General features: G+C 43.5%; 1 protein-coding gene across 14 annotated transcripts in view; it reads right to left on the bottom strand.

Moving 5' to 3' along the window:
* MAGI1 (membrane associated guanylate kinase, WW and PDZ domain containing 1) overlaps nt 1-21,974 on the bottom strand; it is a 720,361-nt gene that overhangs the window by 53,040 nt on the left and 645,347 nt on the right. For all 14 annotated transcript variants that reach the window (XM_043993677.1, XM_043993669.1, XM_043993673.1 and 11 more), the window contains one exon: nt 1,529-1,560. In XM_043993677.1, the coding sequence (XP_043849612.1) occupies nt 1,529-1,560 (32 nt within the window). The remainder of the gene's footprint in view (nt 1-1,528; nt 1,561-21,974) is intronic.

The raw sequence follows: 21,974 nt of genomic DNA, 5'->3' as shown, positions 1-21,974 counted from the left end.
CCTGGGCTCTTCCCACGTATTTTCTCAGACCTGTTTCTATTTTACTGGAGGCCAAATGAGTCTCTGCCTGTGACAAGGATAACGCATACACACATGCACACGGACACACACATTCACTCGGGCATTTCTGTGATTTGAGTGTGAGCACAGAGCGGCACTTCTGGGGCTCCACATTAATGCAAGCTGACAGTGGTAGCGGCCCAAAGTCACGTGCCTTTAATCAGCACTGCTCCCAGCCACTGGAATTGCATTAATTATTACAGAGATTTTTCTTTTTCTTTTCCTTGGGAGGAAACAAGAATTTACAGAGAAGCTTTAAGAAAGCAGGAGGCTCCCTCTAATTTCATTAAGACATCTCCCCTTCTGAATTCCCCAAGGAATCACCACCCCTTCTCAAGGAGCTGGTTCAGACAGGTGGGACAGAATGAGCTACAGATGTCTGAACTGGCAACAGACCCTTTGCAAAGTTTTAGAGGGTCTTAGAGCCAAGGAGAATTCTTACCATACCTATTGAAGCTTTCTAAGCCAGGTTTTATGCTCACCTCACTCTTGTTTTTAATAAAATAGAAAGAAGCCTTGTCCCTCCAATCAATTTCCTTAAGCAACAGAGTTTCCAATTCTGAGTTGTAAAGTAGCCTCTAAATTTGTTTCCACACGAGCCAAGCTTTCGCCACCAAGCTCTCCATCTTAAACTCGAAGCTATTAGCTAACGTATCAACTAGGTAATGCTCCTAAAGGGAAGCCAGATTAGAAGGGACAGCAAAATATTGATTGTGTGTGTGTGTGTGTGTGTGAGAGAGAGAGAGAAAGAGAGAGAGAGAGAGAGAGAGAGAGAGAGAGAGAGAGAGAGAGAGAGAGAGAGAGAGAGAGAAAATGAATGAGTTTAAAGAATTGCACACCTGCAGTATAGCCCTGCTCAAATCTCTTGGAAACAACAAAGGCTACCTCCCCAGCAAGGAAATGTCTTACTCTCATCCCTCAAACAGCCCGAGCTTTATAGAGGGACACGTAAATCCAGGCACCAACAGTGGGGTTCTTTCTTAAACATGCATGCTTTATATTTTGTAAATAATTCATCACCTGGTGCACAGAAAAAGCAAGGGGAGGGAGTACGGGAATATTAGAGGGTAGGAAGACCGGGTAGGGTGGAATGCTACTGAGGATGAAGGTGGAGCCTCTTTCAAAGGAAACAATGACATTTATTTCAAGTTAAAACAGCTAAGAAAGTCACCCACTGAAACAGTTGTGGATTTTTTCTTTAAGTGCCTTTTCAAAAATGTTCAAACATGCTTTAACCGGACTGCTGAAGCCTGCCCACAAATCAGTCTGCAGTTTTAGACAATCCTTGCTGCACCAAATAGAAATCCAGAACTTAAAGGATCGCAACCTTAGCCCTCGGATCCCCCACCCACCACAAAGCACCGTTCATAAAACTGAGCCCCCAAACCAATGCATCCCTAGCCCTCCTCCCCCCAGTCACCACCCCAACCCTCCCTCCCTCCCACCAGAGTAGATGAGAAGTCCTTACCGACTTTGGGCTCCTCTTTGGGACTGGCAGTCCTGAAAAAATGGCAACAAGGGAAAAAAAATAATCATTAGCATGTAAATGTTACCTTTTCCTTAAAGAAAAATCCCCAGGTGTATCAATGTAACATAGCCATCTGCAGAGTTATGTCAGATTCCTCTCTGGCACTGGAGTTACCAGTCTGTTCATATCGAATCAAAGCAGAGAGAGAGAGGGAGAGAGAGGCAGGGAGATCTGTCTGCATTAGCTATGCTGACTGGTGCTGCAGCAGCCTGGAGGCTGGGGAAAGAAATTCACAGACCTCAGCGGCCTGGGAAATTGAACACTTGGACAGAATCTCAAATGCTCCCCTGGATTAAGAGAGACTTAACTTACAATTAAGCCCCGGATATTTCCTTTTGACGCGATCTGCTTGTCAATTCTATCACACCAATCAGAACAGCAGGAGGAAAACATGTTTGTTTTTTAAAAAGAAGCGCACGCTAAAATTGGACCCTCTTAAAATGCATTTATCTTTGGGGATCACACATGCACGTCTGCCTCAGATGAACAGCGCAGCCTGAACCACCCAATCCAAGACAGATAATGTTTCTAGCACAAAAAGATAATTTATGAACACAAACCCAAGTTTACTCAAAGTCTATGCTGGGGATCCAAGCCTTTTGGAAGAGATCAGCACATACAGCACACGTCTTACTGCCTGTCAGTCACCCAACCCATTTCAGCTGATCCAGGTTAGGAAGAGCTCTGGCTAGAACTAGCTCTAGAGGGAGAATCGGGCAGTTTGGGAGTGAGAGAGGGAATCTTCACAGACCTTGACAAAAAGGAAGTAATGAAAATGGAAGAATGCGAAGAGAGCTAAAAAAGGAAAGGGAATTGGTCCTGGATAATTTGTCTGGCCACATTAGGATAGACTTGGTGCACATATTAAATGTGAAGGGGGTGATGCTCCCTATCTGAAGGAGTCACATCAGTCAGTCAGTCAGTCAACACACATGTATTGTAGCACCTACTATTTGCCACCGTGCTTAAGGACAATTAAGAGCTGACTTACTACTTGGTTAGAGAAAACCTTGGAAGAAAGAAACAATGAATTAATGAAAGAAAAATACATTTATTAAGCATTTGCTATGTGTCAGGCACTGTGCTAAGAAGAGAATTTACATACAAAAAGCAAGAGAGGTCCTGCCCTGGGGCAGCTAGGTGGTGCAGTGGATAGAGCACCAGCCCTGGAGTAAGGAGTACCTGAGTTCAAATCCGGCCTCAGACACTTAACACTTAGTAGCTGTGTGACCCTGGGCAAGTCACTTAACCCCATTTGCCTCACTTAAAAAAAAAAAAAAGTGAAAGAGAGGTCCTGCCCTCACAAGAGTGACATTTTAATAAGGGAACATTTTTTTTTTAATAAAGGGACATTGCGGGGCAGCTAAATGGCGCAGTGGATAAAGCACCGGCCCTGGATTCAGGAGTACCTGAGTTCAAATGCGGCCTCAGACATTTGACACTTACTAGCTGAGTGACCCTGGGCAAGTCACTTAGCCCTCATTGCCCAGCCCCCCCCCAATAAATAAAAAATAAAAATAAAGGGACATTGCATTTAAAAAATATATATTAACATAGAGGTGGCCAGGGACAGCTCTTTTGGTCATCACAGGTATAATGATTGGTTTGAGAAAGGTGATGAAATAATGCAGCTCTGTGGATAAATATATTGGACAGAGTGAGGGAAGACCTTTGTTTGAATCTTGCCTTACTAGCTATGGGACGACAGGAAAGTCACTTAACCACTGCCTCAGTCTTCAACTGAAAAATGGGGACAATAATAGCACCCACCTCTCAGGGCTGTTGAAAGGATCGGCTGAGATAATAATTGGAAAGGGTTTGGCACATAGCAGGCCCTTAACAAATGTTCATTTGCTTCCTTCATTTTAGCACCTGAAAAGCAATGATTTACACATGGCGGCCTTTCTGAGCTGGGGTATGAAAGCTCAGTTCAGATGATATCTATGGAACACACAGGACACAGTTTCAAAAATCTGAATAATTTGCTTTGGAAACTTCGACTTTCTTTTTTAGAAAATGATTCATGGTCCCCCTTCTGCAACATGATGAGTCCAACTCTTCTGCAAGTGACTTGCTAAACTGTGAACTAGATTAACTTTAACACAAGTGACACACACAGACACTGAAGCGGGAATGTGAAGAGAAAGGCGTTTAGATGACCATTTCCAGTGGCATCTGCTCTAAACCCAATGTCCCAGGGATGATACCTCCTAGGACCCATCCCTTCCGAAAGGCTATGCTGTCATCTCTCATGCATTATTGGATCATCTGAAAGTTGGCTATGTAAATTGAGGGAGGCAGTCTGCTATAGGAGAAAGGCTACTGACCCTGGAATCAAGGGACCTGGGTTCAAATCTCCCCTTTGATGCTCACTACTTGTGAGGCCTTGGGCAAGTACTGTAAGTTTCCTCATGACTTAAAAAGGATGGGGTTGGAGTAAATATCTTGAGTTCCTTCCGACACTTCCTCCTTAGGACCTGATTTTCAGTCCCTTCACCATATTGACTGCTTTCCTCTGGAGTTGGGAGGGAGCTCAGTACTTATTGAGTCCCATCCATATCTGCATAGAAACCCCCTGTTAAACACCCAGAAAGTGGTCATTCAGGCTCTGTTAAAGAGGGGGAGCCCATTACTTCCCAAGGAAGCACATTATACTTTTGAACAGATCTAATTATCAGCAGGATTTTCCTGACATCAAGGCTAAATTTGCCTCTTGCCATCTTCCATCCATCGCTCCTTGTTTTGCCCTCCAGGGCCAAGCAGAATATCTCCAATTCCTCTTCCAGAATGTGGCTCAGTAGAAAGTTGAATCTGGCTACTGGCCATTACTACCTTGGACAAATCATTCCCTGGATCTCTCTTTCCTCATCTATAAAATGAGGGGGTTGAGTCTGATGGCTTCTGAGAACTCTTTCAAGTCTAGATCTTTGTGCCAATGGACTATCAAAATACTTGAACACAGCAACCATGAGCCCCTGGCCAAGCCTTCTCTTTTGCTTCAGCTGAGTCCCTTATGCTGTGGCCTCAATGCCCTTCACCACCCTTACTGTCTGCCCTCCTCTAGCTTGCTCATGTCCAGGATGAGCACAGTACCCTGAGGGTGGTCTGACTGAGGAAGAATTCCAATGGATTCCAGTTTGTGAATATCCCTCTGAAAAGATTACACACACAAGTGATTCCTGGTGTGGTCTGGCCTCCCACTACCATGGCCTGAGCTTACATTGTTTGGGGAGGGAGGAGGGGGGACTACATCACACTGCTGACTCATGTTGAGCTTGTAATTCGTTAAAACTCTGATTTTTTTTTTAACAAGAAATGTTGTTAAACCAGCACTCTCCCACACTGCACTTGTGCAGCTGTTCTTTTCACTTAAACCCAGGACTTTATATTTATCCTCAGTGCATTTCGTTTTGTTAGATTTGGCCTCTCATTCGAGCCTGGGGAGATCATTTTGGAACTAGCTTCTCTTCTGTGTTGTTTTTGAATCATATACAGATTTGATCAACATGTCCTCAGTTTCTTCATGTAAACCACTGTTAAACACTTTAAACCCTGGCGTCCATCCAGGTTAATAGTCATTCTTAAATTTTATTTAATTAATTAATTGATTGATTGATTGATTGATTTTGCGGGGCAATGAGGGTGAAGTGACTTGCCCAAGGTCACACAGCTAATAAGTGTCAAGTGTCTAAGGCTGAATTTGAACTCAGGACCTCTTGAATCCAGGGCCAGTGCTTCATCCACTGCGCCACCTAGATGCCCCCCCCTCCCCCAATAGCAGTTCTTTAAGCTGACATTCTGAATCTGGTCCTCTAGCCAGCTACCAATTCACTAAAAGATACAATCATCCAGGGCACATCCCTCCATCTTGTCTACAATGATATGAGTTCATCAGACTTTCTAAGGTCTGACTGCAATTAGCTTTGCCCATACTCCAAACATTCCAGGATGTTTTGACTTATTTGAAATGCAGATGGGTGGTACAGTGGAGAGAGTGTCAGACTTGGAGGCAGAGACCTGTGTGGGAATCCTACCTAAGAAGGTAGGATGCCCTGATTGCAGATATTCTCTCATTTGATCCTTGCGACAACCCTGAGAGGCAGGAGTTATTACCCCCATTTTATAGTTGAGAAAATGGAGGCAGACAGAGATGAAGTGACTCGCCCATCATCACGCAGCCAGGAAGGCAGAATTCAAACCCTGATCTGAGATCCGACACTATCCGCCATAATACTTATCTGTGGTTTTTTTCATCTCCTTTCTCCATCCAATCACCATCCCTGTGATCACCAAGACAGGGATCCTGCTCCACGGGTTAGCTGTGAGGATCCAGTGAGATGACATGGAAAGTAGTCTGCCAACATTCTCAAGTCCTATAGAAATGCTAGCTGATGGTAATGGAGGATGAAGTATCGTGACGACCTCCACACTGCTTGCGCTCAGCCTGCTCACTTTAGATGACTGACAGCTCATCAGAGGGGAATAAGGCAACACTGCTGCGACTAACCCAATGAAAGCCAGGTCTAAATTCTGTCTGACCGGCCTTCATGTAGCCTGTGGTCCCAAAGATTTGAACAAGTCACCCTCCATAAGAAACAGGAGATGACACGACAAAAGCCACCTCTGAATGGTGTTTTTTTGTTCATCTAGGAAGATTGGTTTACTTAAAGGAACTTTACCATGACTTAAGGGAAGACCTAGGCAAGCATTCCTCCTCTCAATTAAACCAACAAAAGAGTTGGAGACAGTCTTCCTATTGTAACCTGTCCATTGTTTTAGTTAGGTCTATTCAGAAATATTGAAAACAACTGGGATATTAATAGGAAACATACAGGAAGGCTGTTGTTTAAAAGACCCCTTTAAGATCTCCAAGGATAATTGTTCTTGGTAAAAATTAACTTGGGGGGGGGGACCAGCTAGGTGGTGCAGTGGATAGAGCACTGGCCCTGGATTCAGGAGGACCTGAGTTCAAATCTGGCCTCAGACCCTTGACACTTACTAGCTGTGTGACCTAGGGCAAGTCACTTAACCCCAATTGCCTCACCCAAAAATAAATAAATAAAATAACTTTAGGATTACGGATACAGACCTCAGTGTCTATCACATATGAAGCATGCCACTGGCTCATTCTTGTAGACCTTAAGGTACTATAGTTTTGGCCCAGACTTGTGATGTCATTGGTGTATGGCACTTTGGGCAGGGAAATTTCCCCCACCCATGTGGATGGGCAAGTCAGAGCATTATATAGGATCATCTATTTAGAGCTGGAAAGAAAATTGGAGTCCATGGAGTCCAATCTCCTCATACTGTTGTCGTCGTTGTTGTTGGTGGTGGTGAATTGTTTTCCATCACATCTGACTCTCCATGACCCCATTTGTGGTTTTCCTGGCAAAGATACTGGAGTAGTGTGACATTTTCTTCTCCAGCTCATGAGGCCAGATTTGAACTCACAAGGATGAGTCTTCCTGATTCCAGTCCTGGTAACTCTCTCCATTATGTCACCTACCTGACCCCTAATTTTACAGTGGAAGAAACTGAAGCAGACAGAGGTTAAGTGACTTGCCTGGTGTTAGCCAGCAGTTGAGTATCTGAGATAAGATTTGAACTCAGAACTGCAAAAAAAATTTAGAAATTCTAAAAAGTGAAAGGAACTGCTTTGGGAGGGGGTGGGTTCCTCTTCCTTGGATGTCCTGCAGCAGAGCTTTGAACAACCATTTACAGGTGGTACTAGAGTTGGGGTTTCTCTCAGGAATGGGATGGACCTGGTGACCATTGAGGCTCCTTCCCTATTCTGAAATTCTGTGATTATGGTCTTAGTTACCTTACAGTGAAAGACTGAGTGACCCTCAAGGTTTCACAGCTACTATATGCCATAAACATGCCTTCAACCCAAGTCCTACGGCCACCAGGATCTGCCCTCTACCGTGGCATACTGTCCCTGGCTTTTTTTACGGTAGCTGTGTTATTATTATTTTTGATGGAATATACAACCTCTTTTTTAGAAGCAAGACCATTCTGTGTGACTCATGCTACCGATTCCAATCCAGGTAGAAGGGAATAAATAGCAGCTGTTTTGAAGGCTAAGTTGGTTCATTCAGAGGCAAACACAGAAGAGACAGACCCCGAGCTTCTATTGGCTTTTTAGAACCTAAAGGGAAATGTCACTTCAAAGATGTCTCAAAGTACTTCAAAAGAGAGGCATGTGTTCAAAGACCAGTCAATTATTTAGGCTCAAAAGAATGGAGATTTCATCAGTTTGTTCTACTGCGGACACTCACTATCCTTTTCACATCTTTGCAGCTTTTTTCTCAAGTTAGTACGACTGAAAAATACAATAGGTGGAGGTGGGGAGCACTACTTTCTGGTGATTAGCCAGAGTTGAAAGGCCAATACTAACCTGATGACAGGCCCCTACTACAGACCTTTCTGATCTGGTAGTGCTTGGGGGAGTTTGCTCACCATTAGCAAGGTTTCTGAGACCTCAGGATGACCTGAGTAGACAGGGTGGCTCATTACAAAGGCCCCTACTTTGGAGTTAGTTTGTGGGTTCAATTTCTGGTTCTGCCACTGACTACCTGGTGTCACCTTGTGCAAACTGTTTAAGCTTCAGTTTTTTCATCTGTAAGGTGAAAGAATTGGACTTACTTCTCTCTAAGGTCCTTCACAATTCTAATTCTGTCAGTCAACAATGCTTTATTATCAAGTGAAGTGTCAGGCACCGTATACAAAGACAAAAATGAAGCAGAACTCATTACCATCACCATCACCATCCTCATCATCACCTCCCACCACTACTACCACCAGCATCAACACCACTGTCCTCTTCATCTTCATCATCAACACAGTAACCATGAACAATTCACCACAACCCTTTGAGGAAGGTGCTATTGTTATTCCCATCTTACTGATAAGGAAATTGAAGTAGATAAAGGTTAAGTGACTTGCCCAGGGTGGCACAGCTAGTAAGCACCTGAGGCTAGATTTGAACTCAGGACCTCAAATCTTAATGCTCTATCCATTATGCCAACTGGCTGCTTCTGTGGCCAATGATCTCTATAACAGTGAGGCAAAGGAATAAGATTTTTGAGGAATAGGGTACAGAAAAGACTGAATTCCAAACTGCTAAAATATTTCCTTTGGGGGAGACCAAATGATAAATTGTATGCTGTTGATTAAAACTTAACTAATGAAATTAAGGGACAAATCTTTCTCTTTTTTTATCATTATTATAAACTATTTTTTTAAGTTAAAGATTTAAAATGTTTAATATTTAAATTAAATTAAAATGAATGTTTTTAATTTTTAAAGGTATTTTATTTTTTAAAGTTAAAGAAAATGTAAAGAGAAATGATTTGATTTTTCAACAATATGATGGCATGATAATCTTCCAGATCCTGTCCTTCTCCTCCCCTTGACCGCAGCTATGGACTTTCTTTTGCTACCTGGGCCCACTCCTCAAAGTGGACTTCCAAGAGGCCAGGCAGATTTGGGGTCTTTCTGATTGCCTTCATTGCCCTCCATGGTATAGAGCCACAGTGGGGGTTCTTTTTTATGGCAAAGGGAAAACTTGTAAGAAGCTGCCAATCCTGGGTGGAAAAATGATGGAGGCCAAGCAGAGGGACAAAGGTCACACTGGGGGCAGATCTTGAAATTCTTTTAGGCTCATGCTCCTCATATTTACCAGGACAGAGCAATCATGCCCACTTACCACACAGCACTAACTGGCAGAACCTAAGAAAAATACTACCAATAACTCACAGAGGGGCAACACTATAATTAGTGTCATATAAACTACTTCATAGAAAACATCTACTTTCAGGCAAGTTGGTCAGGCTTACTTCCAAGACCCTCCAAGATCTGGCTCCAAAATACCTTTCACCAAACAAATGTGCCTTCCATCACATTAATGCTCTTAACAAACCAGGCTACTAACCATTCCCCACATTCCCCAGTCCTGGCACCTCATCTGCCTTCATGCATTTGCATGAGACACCCTCCCTGTTAGGCATGCTACTCCTCATTTCTGCCTCTCAGAATTCTAATCTTGCCATGTTAGCTCTTCTGTGGAGACTTCGAAGATCCAGCCAGTCCTTAGTTCATTAGTGTTTTCTTGTTCTCTCTCTCTCTCCCTCTTCTGTTTCCCTCCTTCCCTTCCCCTCTCTCTCTCCTCTCCCTCTCTCTTGTTAGCTTGTGCTGATCTCTCTGTGTATATCTTTATCCTTACCTGACCACACTCCCCCAGGCCTTGAGATCACCTTCTATTTGCTCAGCCTGTATCTTTAAAATGCCTCCTTACTTACATGTTGTTTCTCCCACTAGTATTTGTGTTCTTTGAGGGCAGGGACAGTTGTTTGCTTTTCTTGGTATGTTTAACACTTACTACAGTATCTGGCATACAGCAAGCACTTAATATATGCTTATTGAGTGACTCGATTGAAACCCCAGCTCATGGTACTTGTGTCACCTCAGGAAAGTGGCTTAACTCCTCTAGCCTCAGTTTCCTCCTCTGTAAAATGAGTAGGTTGGATTTCTGAGGTCCTTTTCATCTCTAAAGCTACCATCCAAAGATCCTATAATCTTACTTTGTAGAGGTAGCATTTGATTCCAGGTCTTCTTAACCAGCCTTCTATTCACTTTGCCACACTGTCCTTAGTATTTGGTCTCTAAAACTTGGACTAAGGGCAGCTGGGTGGCCCAGTGAATAGAGCATGAGGCTGGAGGCAGGAAGACCTGAGTTAAAATCCAACACTTACTAGCTGTGTGACCCTGGGCAAGTCACTTAACCCTGTTTGCCTCAGTTTCCTCATCTGTAAAATGAGAATATAGATAATTTCCAGTTCTAAGACTGTGATTCTCTGCTCTTGCTTCCCAAGCTGAAGCTGTTATCAGTCTAATTATCTGAAGCCTAGACCAAAAAAGCTAAACAAAAGAAACCAAACAAAACCCCCTGAATCTGGGAATCATTGAAGACCTTGGGCTAAAATGAGGTGAGGAAGGGGCAGCTAGGTGTCGCGGTAGATAAAGCACTGGCCCTGGATTTAGAAGGACCTGAGTTCAAATCTGGCCTCAGACACTTGCCACTTACTAGCTGTATGACCCTGGGCAAGTCACTTAACCCTCAATGTCCCACAAAACAAAACAAAAAAAGAAAACAAATAAAATGAGGTGAGGAGTTCTGATGATTATTTATGGATTTCATGCTAGTTCCACTAAGAGCAACTGGGATGTAGCAAAGAAAAACTGCCTTAGGACCTAAAAGACCTTGCTCTAGAACCATTCCTACTGGGAGGGGTGGGGAGGGAGGGGATGACAAATCATTTAGCCCCTCAGTCCCCCCAGAAATATCTCTAAAACTTGAAGATGCAGGACAGATGTCAAACTGCATGGGGAAGAAGAGGAGGAGTTTCCTTTGCCAAGGAAATCACAGAGCTGGTCCTCCCTCCGAACTCCACAGACCAAATGGCTGTCTCCTTCTGCTAAAGATAAAGGCATAGGAAGCAGCAACACCCTTTAATTCAGCCACTGAGAAAAATGGTGGCCAGCCTGGGTGGTTGTGGAATGTGGAAGCCAGAGGTAGTAGGACTGGGAGGTAGAATGATCATGAGACAGACTGGAATGTCCCAAAGGGATATTTCTAACCATCCCTTTCCTATTCTCAGGGACAGTGAGGGGAGAATCAGAGAGATTTTCCTTGGTACTCAATTGGAGCTCCCGAGGAGACACTATATAAATCCAAGTTAATAATAATATTTGTGTAATCCCTGGGTCAGCATCCAGCATCTCTCTTCATGTTCTGCCTTTCCCCAAGCAAGAACATTTCCTATGAAGGAGACTGAGACCAAGGCGCCCCCAATGAATATGGGAGGGATCTGTGATTTCATCAGCACCTGCTATGAAAACCCCATCCACCAATGCAGATGGGGGCCCATCTGAGACTTAGTCATTCAATCCAATACGATTCAATCAGAGGAGCATTTATTTAACACCTATTGTGTGCTAGGCACTAGGGATAAAGAGACAAAACTCACACTCCCTGTCTTCAAGGGGCTTACATTCTGTTGGGTAGATAAGTACTTGGGAAAAACAAAACATTAACAAAAAGAAGAAAAAAAATTCAAGGGATTAGCCTTTTTCTATTTGGCCCCCTAGGTCAGAGGCTAGGGATAAGCACTTGATCTGTGATTTCATTGCTAAGAAATTTCCTCTACCAATAAGTATCAGGCACCTTTTTTGTAAAAAACCAAAACCAAAAACTGTTAAGTGTTAAGAACTTTACTTCTGTTAAGTGACTTGCCCAAGATCACACAGCTACTATGAGTCAAGATGTGACTAGAAATTGGGAAAAAAAAATAAAGGTCAAATTTAGGGGAGATATAAGGAAAAAGTTGCTAAGAATTAGAGCTACCCAAAGGTGGAATCCTTGAGACAAGGCAGATTTGCCGTCACTGGGAATTTTTAAGTAAGGACTTGTTAGCTGTGTTGCTGTGGGAATTTTGTTTTTGTTTTTGTTTTTTGACAGGTTAAGTCCTGGTAAGAATTGAACTGGATGGGCATTGATGGCCCTGCCAACTCTGGACTTCTGTAATTTACTTGAGGCACATGGAAGTCCAGCAATGGGTCTAGGGTCACATAGCCAGTGAGTGTCAGAGCAAAGACTGCCTGACTCTAACTCCCAGAATTGCATGTATGAGGCCACCCTGCTCATCCTTCCCCTGGAATATTATGTAAAAGTCTGATTCTTCCTCCTCTTCAAAATGAAAGCACCGAGCCCAAATGGAATGGTGAAAGCCATTTTGCAAGAGTTAAGGGAAATGGTAGCCTAACCACACCTCCTGTCCCAGCAGCCCTCTCTGATGAGCCTAAAACCCTCTAAGGCACAAGTGTCAGACACACAGCCGGTGGGCAGCAGGAGGCCCACAACACTTCTGAGTGCAGCCTGGACCAGATCAAAATGTAACTGGTAAATATCTAACAAACCAAAAAAATACAATGAAACATCCCAAAGGCATCCTTACTTGCTACTTGGGGGCCACCATTTTCACATGAGTTTGACTCCACAAAACTGAGGCTCTGGGTTGTGCTGGTCCATCCAGCCAATGGATCTGTGTGTATGGCTAAGGGATGGGCTCAGCAGAGAGACCGATGGGTGATTCTCACAGAGTCTAATCTCTACCTCTGGCCTCATCTTCCCGATGCCCAGCCCCAGTGGAACAGAGGCATTAGAGAAGAAAGGCAAGGAAGAACAAACACATCCACCTGCTGGTGGCAGAGGATTCTCATTCCAATCAGTGCAGCTCATTAAGCATCTGCAAATAGAGGCCAGCTGATGGGAAGGACCAAAGACGGGGGTTGGAGAAGGTCACTCCCTTGCTTCTCCTCTACTCCGGGCAGGGCTCCAGGTGGCAAAAGACAGTGTCACTTTGGGAAAGCATAGATTTGAAAAGAAATCAAAATATAAAGTGGGTGAGGGGCGGTGGAGGGTGGAGAAAACCCTTCAGAGGCTCCATCACAGGGCAATATTTATTGGCCCAAATGATGCTGCATGAAAAGTCATGAGCCCAGGAGTAGTGTTACATTTTTTTTTCTTTTTTAGGCTGTCCTGAATAAAAACAGTTAGAGATCCACCAGAATACAAATGCCTAGTGATGGAGGAAAGACATGATGCCAACAGCAAACTGAGATTTGCCTGGCAACACAAAAATCGATCTGCAGATTAAAAAAAAATAAACCTGACTGCTCTAAATAATTAATTCTAGTGACCATTAATCCTTTTTTTTACAAAAGGAAAAAAAAAGCCGTCCTACTCCTTGTCATCTGTTTTTGTTTTTTTTTAAATAATGGAAGCAAGAAAACCATGCAGGGAAAAATTAGTTTTCTTCACTAAACCAGTTGCATCTTAAGAAGATTCAAAGGAATTGAAAGGAAATCCCCAGCCAATCTTACCAGGGACCTCCAGGGAGCCTAAGGGGGAGAAGTAAGGACCTCTTTGTGTGAGTGAGAGGGGGAAGGGGGTGCTCCTCTGTGTTTATCTGGGCCAGGTCAGTTTTAAGCTGAAAAAAACCAAAATGGTCTATACTAAAGGACACTGGGGTCCTGGTCAAATAAGAACAAAACATAAACTTATAGGATGAATAATAGGACCCATTTTGGGTACATTGAACAAGAGCAAGATATTTTCCTTCTCTTTTGCCTTCTGCAATTTAATGTCTTCATTAAGCCCATGGTATCAGTTTCCCAGGGCAAATCAAAACCACCATAACTACCTCATCCACCATCTTCCCTCCTCAGACCTTGATGGAGATAGCTCAAGACTATGAACCTAGGGGTTTCAGGAATAGTGATGCTTCCAGCCCAGTGTCTGCAGCCACTGTAAAGATGCAACCCGAGGGTGGCACAACCAGCTACTGAAGACCCACAACCCAGAAAAGGGCAGTTCTGGTGGCCAAAACTCTTGGACCTGTCAAATGGTTCAACATCAGAAACTGATCGATTTTATTAGTGGGAATGTTGTCAAAGAAGAGGCATTAACATCTGCTCTGCTGTTATAGCCTAAGGATCATGGGACTTTTCTATCTGACTTGTAGCTGAAATTTTCCCTATGTGTTGTCTCCCACATTGGAATGTAAGCTCTTCAACAGTAAGGATTGCCTTACTTTTCTATTTGTATCACCTGCACAATGCTTTGTACACAGTAAGTGCTTAATAAATGCTCCATCCATCCATCCATCCATCCATCCATCCATCCATCCATCCATCCATCCATCTATCCATCCATCCATCCATTCATCCATACATCCCCGGCTCTGTTGTAGATTTGGTCTTTTATAAAGCCACCAAAGACACTTAACGCCACTGATTTCAAAGACGGTTTTCCTAAAGTCATCATTTATCTCTGGGGAACTGGATGAGAACAACCTCTTCATCTTACCTAGAGCTTTGAGTAGCCTTCCGATGTTAATGACTTTGCTGCTTTTCTCACATGGGCCAGACCTAGCTCATGACATTAAGGTGAAAGGCTGGACACGCCATTAGCCTTTGCTGCTCTGGGGCGCCATCTATTTCTCCTCAGGACATATTTACTAGGCCCTATGTACTATCTAATTGCAGCCGAGCTGTAATGTAGCTATAAAGCCCAAACAAGTGTCTTCTTTATCTCCCCACTAAACACTTCTCAATATACCATCTTTCCCGTAGTATTTGAGAGGTGTTTATTAGAAACATTGCAAGAAGGAAAATGCTTTTAAAACCAGCTTTTACAATGCCTTAGTATTATTATCTGATGCTAGTAAAGGAAGCATGGAGTAGTGGCTAGAGGCCTTCTCATCCTGGGACATCCCCATTGAATGTATGAATATAAGTATATACATACACACACACATATGAATGGAAAGGCTGGTAGGAGGAAAAGCAAGCAGCCTGTGGTACGGCAGAAGGAGCACTACATTTGGCTGGACAGTGGAGTTCATGAAGGTCAGTAATAATTTAGAATAAGCCCAAGCTTTGGGTATCAAACAGATGAGTCTACATTTGAGCCTAAAGGTAATAGGGAACTAATTCATTGAGAGGAAGAGTGTCGTGGTCGAACCTGTACTTCAGAAAAATCCCTTTGGAAGCTGGGTAGAAGATGGATTGGAGAAAGAAGCACTGTGGGGCAAGGAGCCCAATGACGGGGCTTTTGTAGTAGTCCAGGTGAGAGGGGATAAGGGTTCAAACTCAGGGTGGTGGCTGGACTATTAACTTCAGGCATCGGATCCGGTTCTTGGGCATGTAACCTGGGTATGTGCATTAGCAGACAATCATAATCTCAATAGTCCAGATAGGTTTCCTATTAAACCACAAGTCCACAGGCAGATCACTTAGCACAGGCTGTAGAAAACAATCTTGTCCTTTATGATCTGCCAGGTATTAACCTTTCAGAAAAGAACTCAAACATGGTTCTGCTAATTTGCAGCAGCAAAGAAAGGGAGTGAAACCTCTCGTGCACTGAGGAAATGATTCTTCCCTCTCCCTCCATCCTGCACAGAGAGAGGCCAGAGGATTAAATCAATCCATCAACACACATTTAGAAGGCAAAAGGAAGTAAAAAAAACAACAACCCAGTCTCTACCCTCCAGAGTTTACCTACTATTGGGATGTAAAATGTGAATTAGTGTTCTCTGAGAGGCTTTCTAACTTCTAGATCTGTGAGCCCCTGGAAGGCAAGAATCAGGCAGGCTTACTTTTCTTTACTCTAGATTTTAAAATGTTCCTTCCTCTCAGAGAGTTTGGGCCTAGAGTCCCCGCCTTGGCCTCGACACAGAAGGGTCCATATCTGAGGCAGCTTCTCATCTCCCAAGCTGACAATCACCAAGCCACCTTGCAAGCCTGAGCTGTTTCTCCATGTAAATGAATAAATGCTGACATTGTCAACCGTTTTCCTTCTGTCTCTCATTCCCAGCACCTAGGTGGCCTCCTGGGACAAGAGAGACCATTTGCAGTCCTCCTTGCGGCTGGGCAGCTAGCCCCTGGGGTAATTATTTTGGCTTCCAGGCCAGGAGGCAAAGGCGTGAGTTCCAATTGCATTATAATATATAGGGGCAATTATGTAACAGGGGCTCAAAATAGCTCAGGGAAAAAGAATGCCCTTGTAGAGGCCTGAGGAAAGCAGTCATGGACCCTTTATTGAAGTGTGAGGAGGATGGTGATAATGGGAGCCAAGAAGCCTTGGGTTCAAATCCCATCTGAAACTTACTAGCCATGTGACTTTGCGAAATGTCTCTGAGCCTCACTTTCCTTATCTGTCACTGAGGGGCTTGGCCTTGATAATTAAGAAGGCCCCTTTGAACTCTATGCCTTCAGCTCCATTTTGATGATCCTAGGACTGGGGCAAATCTTTTATCGGTTTGTGTATCAGGCAAGTCCCCAGGGTTTACCTACTGAATCACAGGCAGGTATTCCTTAAAATGAAACTGAGGCAGAGAAGCTACATTAAGACATGTCTGAACCTTTTTCTTTCAGATTGGTGGTTTTAAAGTTTATTACAAACTCTAGTGGTTCCCTATTACCTCTAGAATCAAATCTAAAATCTTTTTTTTGGGGGGGGGCGGCATTTAATGCCTGACAAACCTGACCCCAACCCACCTTTCCAATTTTATCATGCATGCCTCCTCTTTGTGGACACTGCAGTCCAGCCAAACCGGCTTTACAATTCCTCTCAAACAGCACTCCATCTTTCATCTTTCCAGTCCTGCCTTTCATACGCCTGAAATGATCTCTCTCCTCACTCCTGGATTCTTGGGATCCCTAGTTTCCTTCAAGAAATGCCACCTTCCACATCACTGGTTCTTCACCTATTTTGTGTGTCACGTTACCCTTCTCAGGATTTTAAATATGTAAAATCATTTTATAATCCATTATACTGGATTACATTGTAATCCATTACATTGGATTACAAGGGAAATCAATATTATCAAAATACTTTGAAAAGTTAATGGCTTAGGGGCTGCTAGGTGGTGCAGTGGATAAAGCACTGGCCCTGGATTAGGAGGACTGAGTTCAAATTCAGCCTCAGACACTTGACACTTCCTAGCTGTGTGAACATGGGCAAGCCACTTAACCCTCATTGCCCCACAAAAATAAATGAATGAATAAATGAATGAATGAATAAAAAAAAATTAAAAGTTTACGGCTCCCAGGTCAGGAGCCCATGTTCTCCATGAAGGCCTTCCTGATGCCCTCAGTTTCTTCCCCTCCCCACAAATTACTGTATATCTATTCTGTGTATGCCTTGATACACTTGCACTGTTGTCTTGGGCAGAACTGTAAATTCCTATTTCATTTTGCCTTTGTAGCCTTCAGGCAGTCAACTCAGCAGGTGCTTAATAAATGCTTATTGACTGATCCTATAACCATGGGGGTTATCTGGAGCCCTTGAAGTCTTTCCTTAGCAACCAAAATGCAGAGTGGGGTGGAGTCAGGGAGGGTATAGCCCTGCGTTTCCTGCTTCTGGCGCCAGAGGGAGGAAACCCGGCTACAGAGGGTTTGACCCAGGGAAGGAGAGGAAGCAAGAGAATCTTTCCTTTCATCTCTACCCCTGTTCTTGAACCTTTCCTGGTCCTAAGCCGGCTCCTTGATTTCCCAAGTGGCTGCTTGATTCAGCTGAAGCTAGGGCTGCCTCTGGTGAGGAATGCCCAGAACAAGGTTCAGCTGTGCCCTCTGCTGTTCCTTCTTTTATAATCACAGGCAGCACTGGCCAACAGGACTGCCCAGGCTCCGGGGCTGCCCAAGCGAAGAAAAGGAAGAACACCCACACAACCTTACAGACACAATCAAAGAATGCATCCTTGGGGGATGGTGGAGGGTTTATGGGCCAAAACAAATGCATGTATTATGACTACATTATCATTTTGAAAAAATGCAATTCGATCCAGTATTGGGCACTACCAGTCAAAACACAAGTGGTCACAAAATCCTAGAGAAATGGGTTTTGGGTGGTTTTCTATTATGATCACTTAAGTGATTTTAATGGAGTTTAATCCAAGATGGACATCTGCATTCCTGCCCTTTGGCACAGGCTGGCATACAGTTACCTACTGGAACCCTGGGTGCATTCTTTTTTTTTTTTTTAGTGAGGTTAAGTGACTTGCCCAGGGTCACACAGCTAGTAAGTGTTAAGTGTCTGAGGCCAGATTTGAACTCAGGTACTCCTGACTCCAGGGCTGGTGCTCTATCCACTGCGACACCTAGCTGCCCCCGGGTGCATTCTTCAATGGTCATTCTAATTAGTTATGAAAACAGGGCAGTGGAAGGAGACATAATGTTGGACCTGGAGACATGAATACCTAGGTCCAATCCTGCTCCCAAGATTTAGTAACTGTGTGGTGCAGACAAGTCATTTCACCAGAGACTCCCTTTCCTCATCTGTGAAATGGGAATGATACCTGCAGTACTTTGTTTCCTTGTTGTGAGGCTTAAGTAGGAGAATGCATTTTAAGTATTTTAAAAAGTGATGTATCGATGCCAGTGAGGGAATAGAGGTGACACTCAAGACAGTGAAGACCTGGGGTCAAGTCCCACTGCTGCCACATATGGGCTATGTGATGGTGGCTTTTTTCCAGTTTTCTGATGAAGTGCTGCTGCCCACCCAGGGCTGGAGATTGCTGTGGGAAGCTTCAGAATCTGCTATTTGATTTCAGGTCTGATTTTTCATGTCTCCTTGGTCAATCCACCTTCTCTGTCAGGCGGGTCACATCAGTCAGTTCTGCACCTATTCACTCAGGAATGATTCTCAACTGGCTTAAATTTTAAAGCTTAGTTTGATAGGCAACTCTCTTTGACTACAGGCTGCGAGAGAGGTACTGACCTGGTTTGGTAGAGGGAATGCCTTCACCTGGGAGGTCCCAATTCCAGTGAAATCACAGGTCTATCCCCTGTACTCATATATGACTGCATATATGTATGAGGCAACATAGAGGAGTGGATAGAGAGTCAGCCTTGGAGTGAGAGGACCCGGGTTCAAGTTTTGCCTTGTATACCTACTAGCTGTATAATTTTAGGCAAGGAAATTAAACTTTTCAGCACCTACAACAACTAAGGTTATAGAAGATGCTGTCCAGGACTGCTTAGAGACAGTTTTCTCACCCTGATGAAATCAGAGGTCCAGTCTTTACCCATTGCCTCTCCCTATATGCTAGGCATGAGAGCCAGCATCAAAGACAAGATCCAGATTTAAGTCTGTCTTCTTACACTCACTGGTTATATGGCCCTGGGGAAGTCAGGAAACCTCTTGTACTGTGGGAGACTATATGCTGCAGAGAAGGTGCCAACCTGTATTGATGGAAGGGATTCTCTCACATGGGAGTTCTCTATACAGATGAAATCACTTTAGTCACAGCAGCAGCAGAAGCAGCAACGCCCCCCAAACCATAGCAATCATTCTCTGCTCTTGCCGTAGAATCAGTTCTGATCTCACTGAAAATCCATGGAGCCCCAATTCACAATGACAAGGTAGTTCAGCCAAGGAATCTCTTGCCCCCGTTTTATACAAATTGACGGGGCAAGGCAGTCCCCAGGTGTCCAGCCTGCTCTGGGAAGGGGCCGTTTATACAGGAGATGGGTTCTTCCAAAGAGGCACAAAGAGAGTTCTGAGTAACATTTTCCCTCCCATGCAGATATTAAGTTTCTTGTAATTCCTCTGGTGGATATAATATCTGTTCTGGCCTAAATGATTACAGGGATTAGAGATGAAAGAAAGCTCTTTTCTTGGGCTTTTTGCAATTTTCTAATGAAGCTCTGCCTTGGGATGGCTATAACCGTGGGCAGCTACAGAAAAAAAAAAATTTGCTCGACTATTTAATTTCAGGTCTGATTCTGTGATGTCTTTCAGCCCATCCAAGGCAGGCTAAGTGAATCAGTTTCTCCTCTCTCTTTACTCAGGCCTAAATCTTCATTTAGGCTTAACTCTTTTTTTTTTTAATTGGTGAGGCAATTGGGGTTAAGTGACTTGCCCAAGGTCACACAGCTAGTAAGTGTTAAGTGTCTGGGGCTGGCTTTGAACTCAGGTCCTCCTGGCTCCAGGGCCAGTGCTCTGTGCCACCTAAGTTTAACTCTTAAATGCTGGACCCATTTATGATGCACAGATGCAGAGAGAGCCAAGGATGAAGAAATGGGGAATGTGATGTAAAATGATAGACTGCCCTGAAGGAGCACACTGAAGACTCTCATTTACACCAAGATAGAGAAACTGCTGAGAAATTCATGGCGAGCCATGAAATATCTAAGTGTCCATTAAACACAAAATGTAATGATGGAATTCAACAAGTTTCTCATTACAGAGATCAAATGCTGTGATCCTTCTTATTTCCTCTCCTCTATCATTCCAGCTGTTTCCTGTTGTTCTTCTGGAATAAATGAGACTAATCAAGCCAGATGTAAAGCAGAGCGGCAATGTAGCCGAGTTAAAAAAAAAAATCAGAAATAATTTTATAAAAAATGCGCATTAGACATCTGAGCTAACTCACTGGAGTCTGAGGATTCTCTCTTGACTGCTGCTCTTAGCCCCTGCATGGGTCGAGGATGGCGACATCGGATAGCAGAGTGATGGGCTGGACGTCAGAAAGCCAGCAAGGATCTGAAACTCACTGGTTGTTGGGGAATGGTTGAGTCATTTAATTTCACTGAGCCTCAGGCAACTCCCTAAAAAGATAAGCTGTAGCTGGACTGTGGGGGTTATCACCTGAAGTCTAGGATGTTGGGGTGGATGAGGAAGGTAGATTCCCATGGTCTGGGCATTCTGAGCTGCCCTAAGGCTAAAACGAACCAGGTATCTGCATCAAGTCTGGGACCAAGGAGTGGGGACAGGTCAGCAAAACAGAATAGGTTAGAACTTCCCTGCTGGTGAGTGGTTAGGCCAGTGAGTAGCCAGGTCTAGAAGTGGCAAGATAGGCAGATCCAGTCTCGAAAATCACTCAATCAATCTCTCTCTCTCTCTGGAAAAAAAGTCTTTGTATTTCACCTCTCTAGCCCTATTGTGGTGCCGCCCCCCCTCAGCCCCCATGGCTTTCTTTCTGCATAGAGGTCTTTGTGTGATGGTGTAGCCCTGGATGTATCAAATCCAACATGACAGGATGTTTTAGATCTACAATTTCATGTTGTGAGAGTTCCCAATGTGGGAATTCCTTCCACAGACACTAATTTCCTCTCGTCTATCTCCATCTCCAAGTCTATCTCTATCCATATCTACATTTATACATAGGTATACATATCATATATATATATATATATATGTGTGTGTGTGTGTGTAATATGTACACACATTGTACATAATCATATCACATACATACATATGTATAACATAAGTATATGGTATATATACATATATGGGTATATAAACATGAGTTATATATGTGTGTGTATAGTATGTATATATGTATGCATATGGATAGCTATGGATAGAGATCGAATTCGAGATGGAGACAGATGAAGTTAGAGATGGAATTTGTACACATTCTGTTCATACACATGTACATGTGTGCATACCCATACATGTAGATACAATATATGCACATGCTACACATATATATGTATGTATGTGTATAGACAGACTTGATAGAGATGGAGATAAAGATAGATGAGATGAATTTGTGTCTGTGGATGGACTTCCCACACTGTGGATCTCTGACATAGAGTCAGTGATCCTATGGGATTCCCCTGATCAGAACACATCTAAAGCGCCAGAGTTCTGAGCAGTACATTTTAGGAAGGGTGTTAGGAAGTGAGAGAGAGATATATAATAATATATATATATACTTAATATAGATTTATATTAACACATATGCATATATGGTAATACACAAGACACATATGTATACAGGGGAATATATACACTGCCATGTATACATGCGGGCAC

This window comes from Dromiciops gliroides, chromosome 1 (assembly GCF_019393635.1).
Source record: "Dromiciops gliroides isolate mDroGli1 chromosome 1, mDroGli1.pri, whole genome shotgun sequence".
NCBI lineage: Eukaryota > Metazoa > Chordata > Mammalia > Microbiotheria > Microbiotheriidae > Dromiciops > Dromiciops gliroides.
Note: the sequence above shows the minus strand (reverse complement) of the source record. Positions and strands in the feature narration are given on the sequence as shown.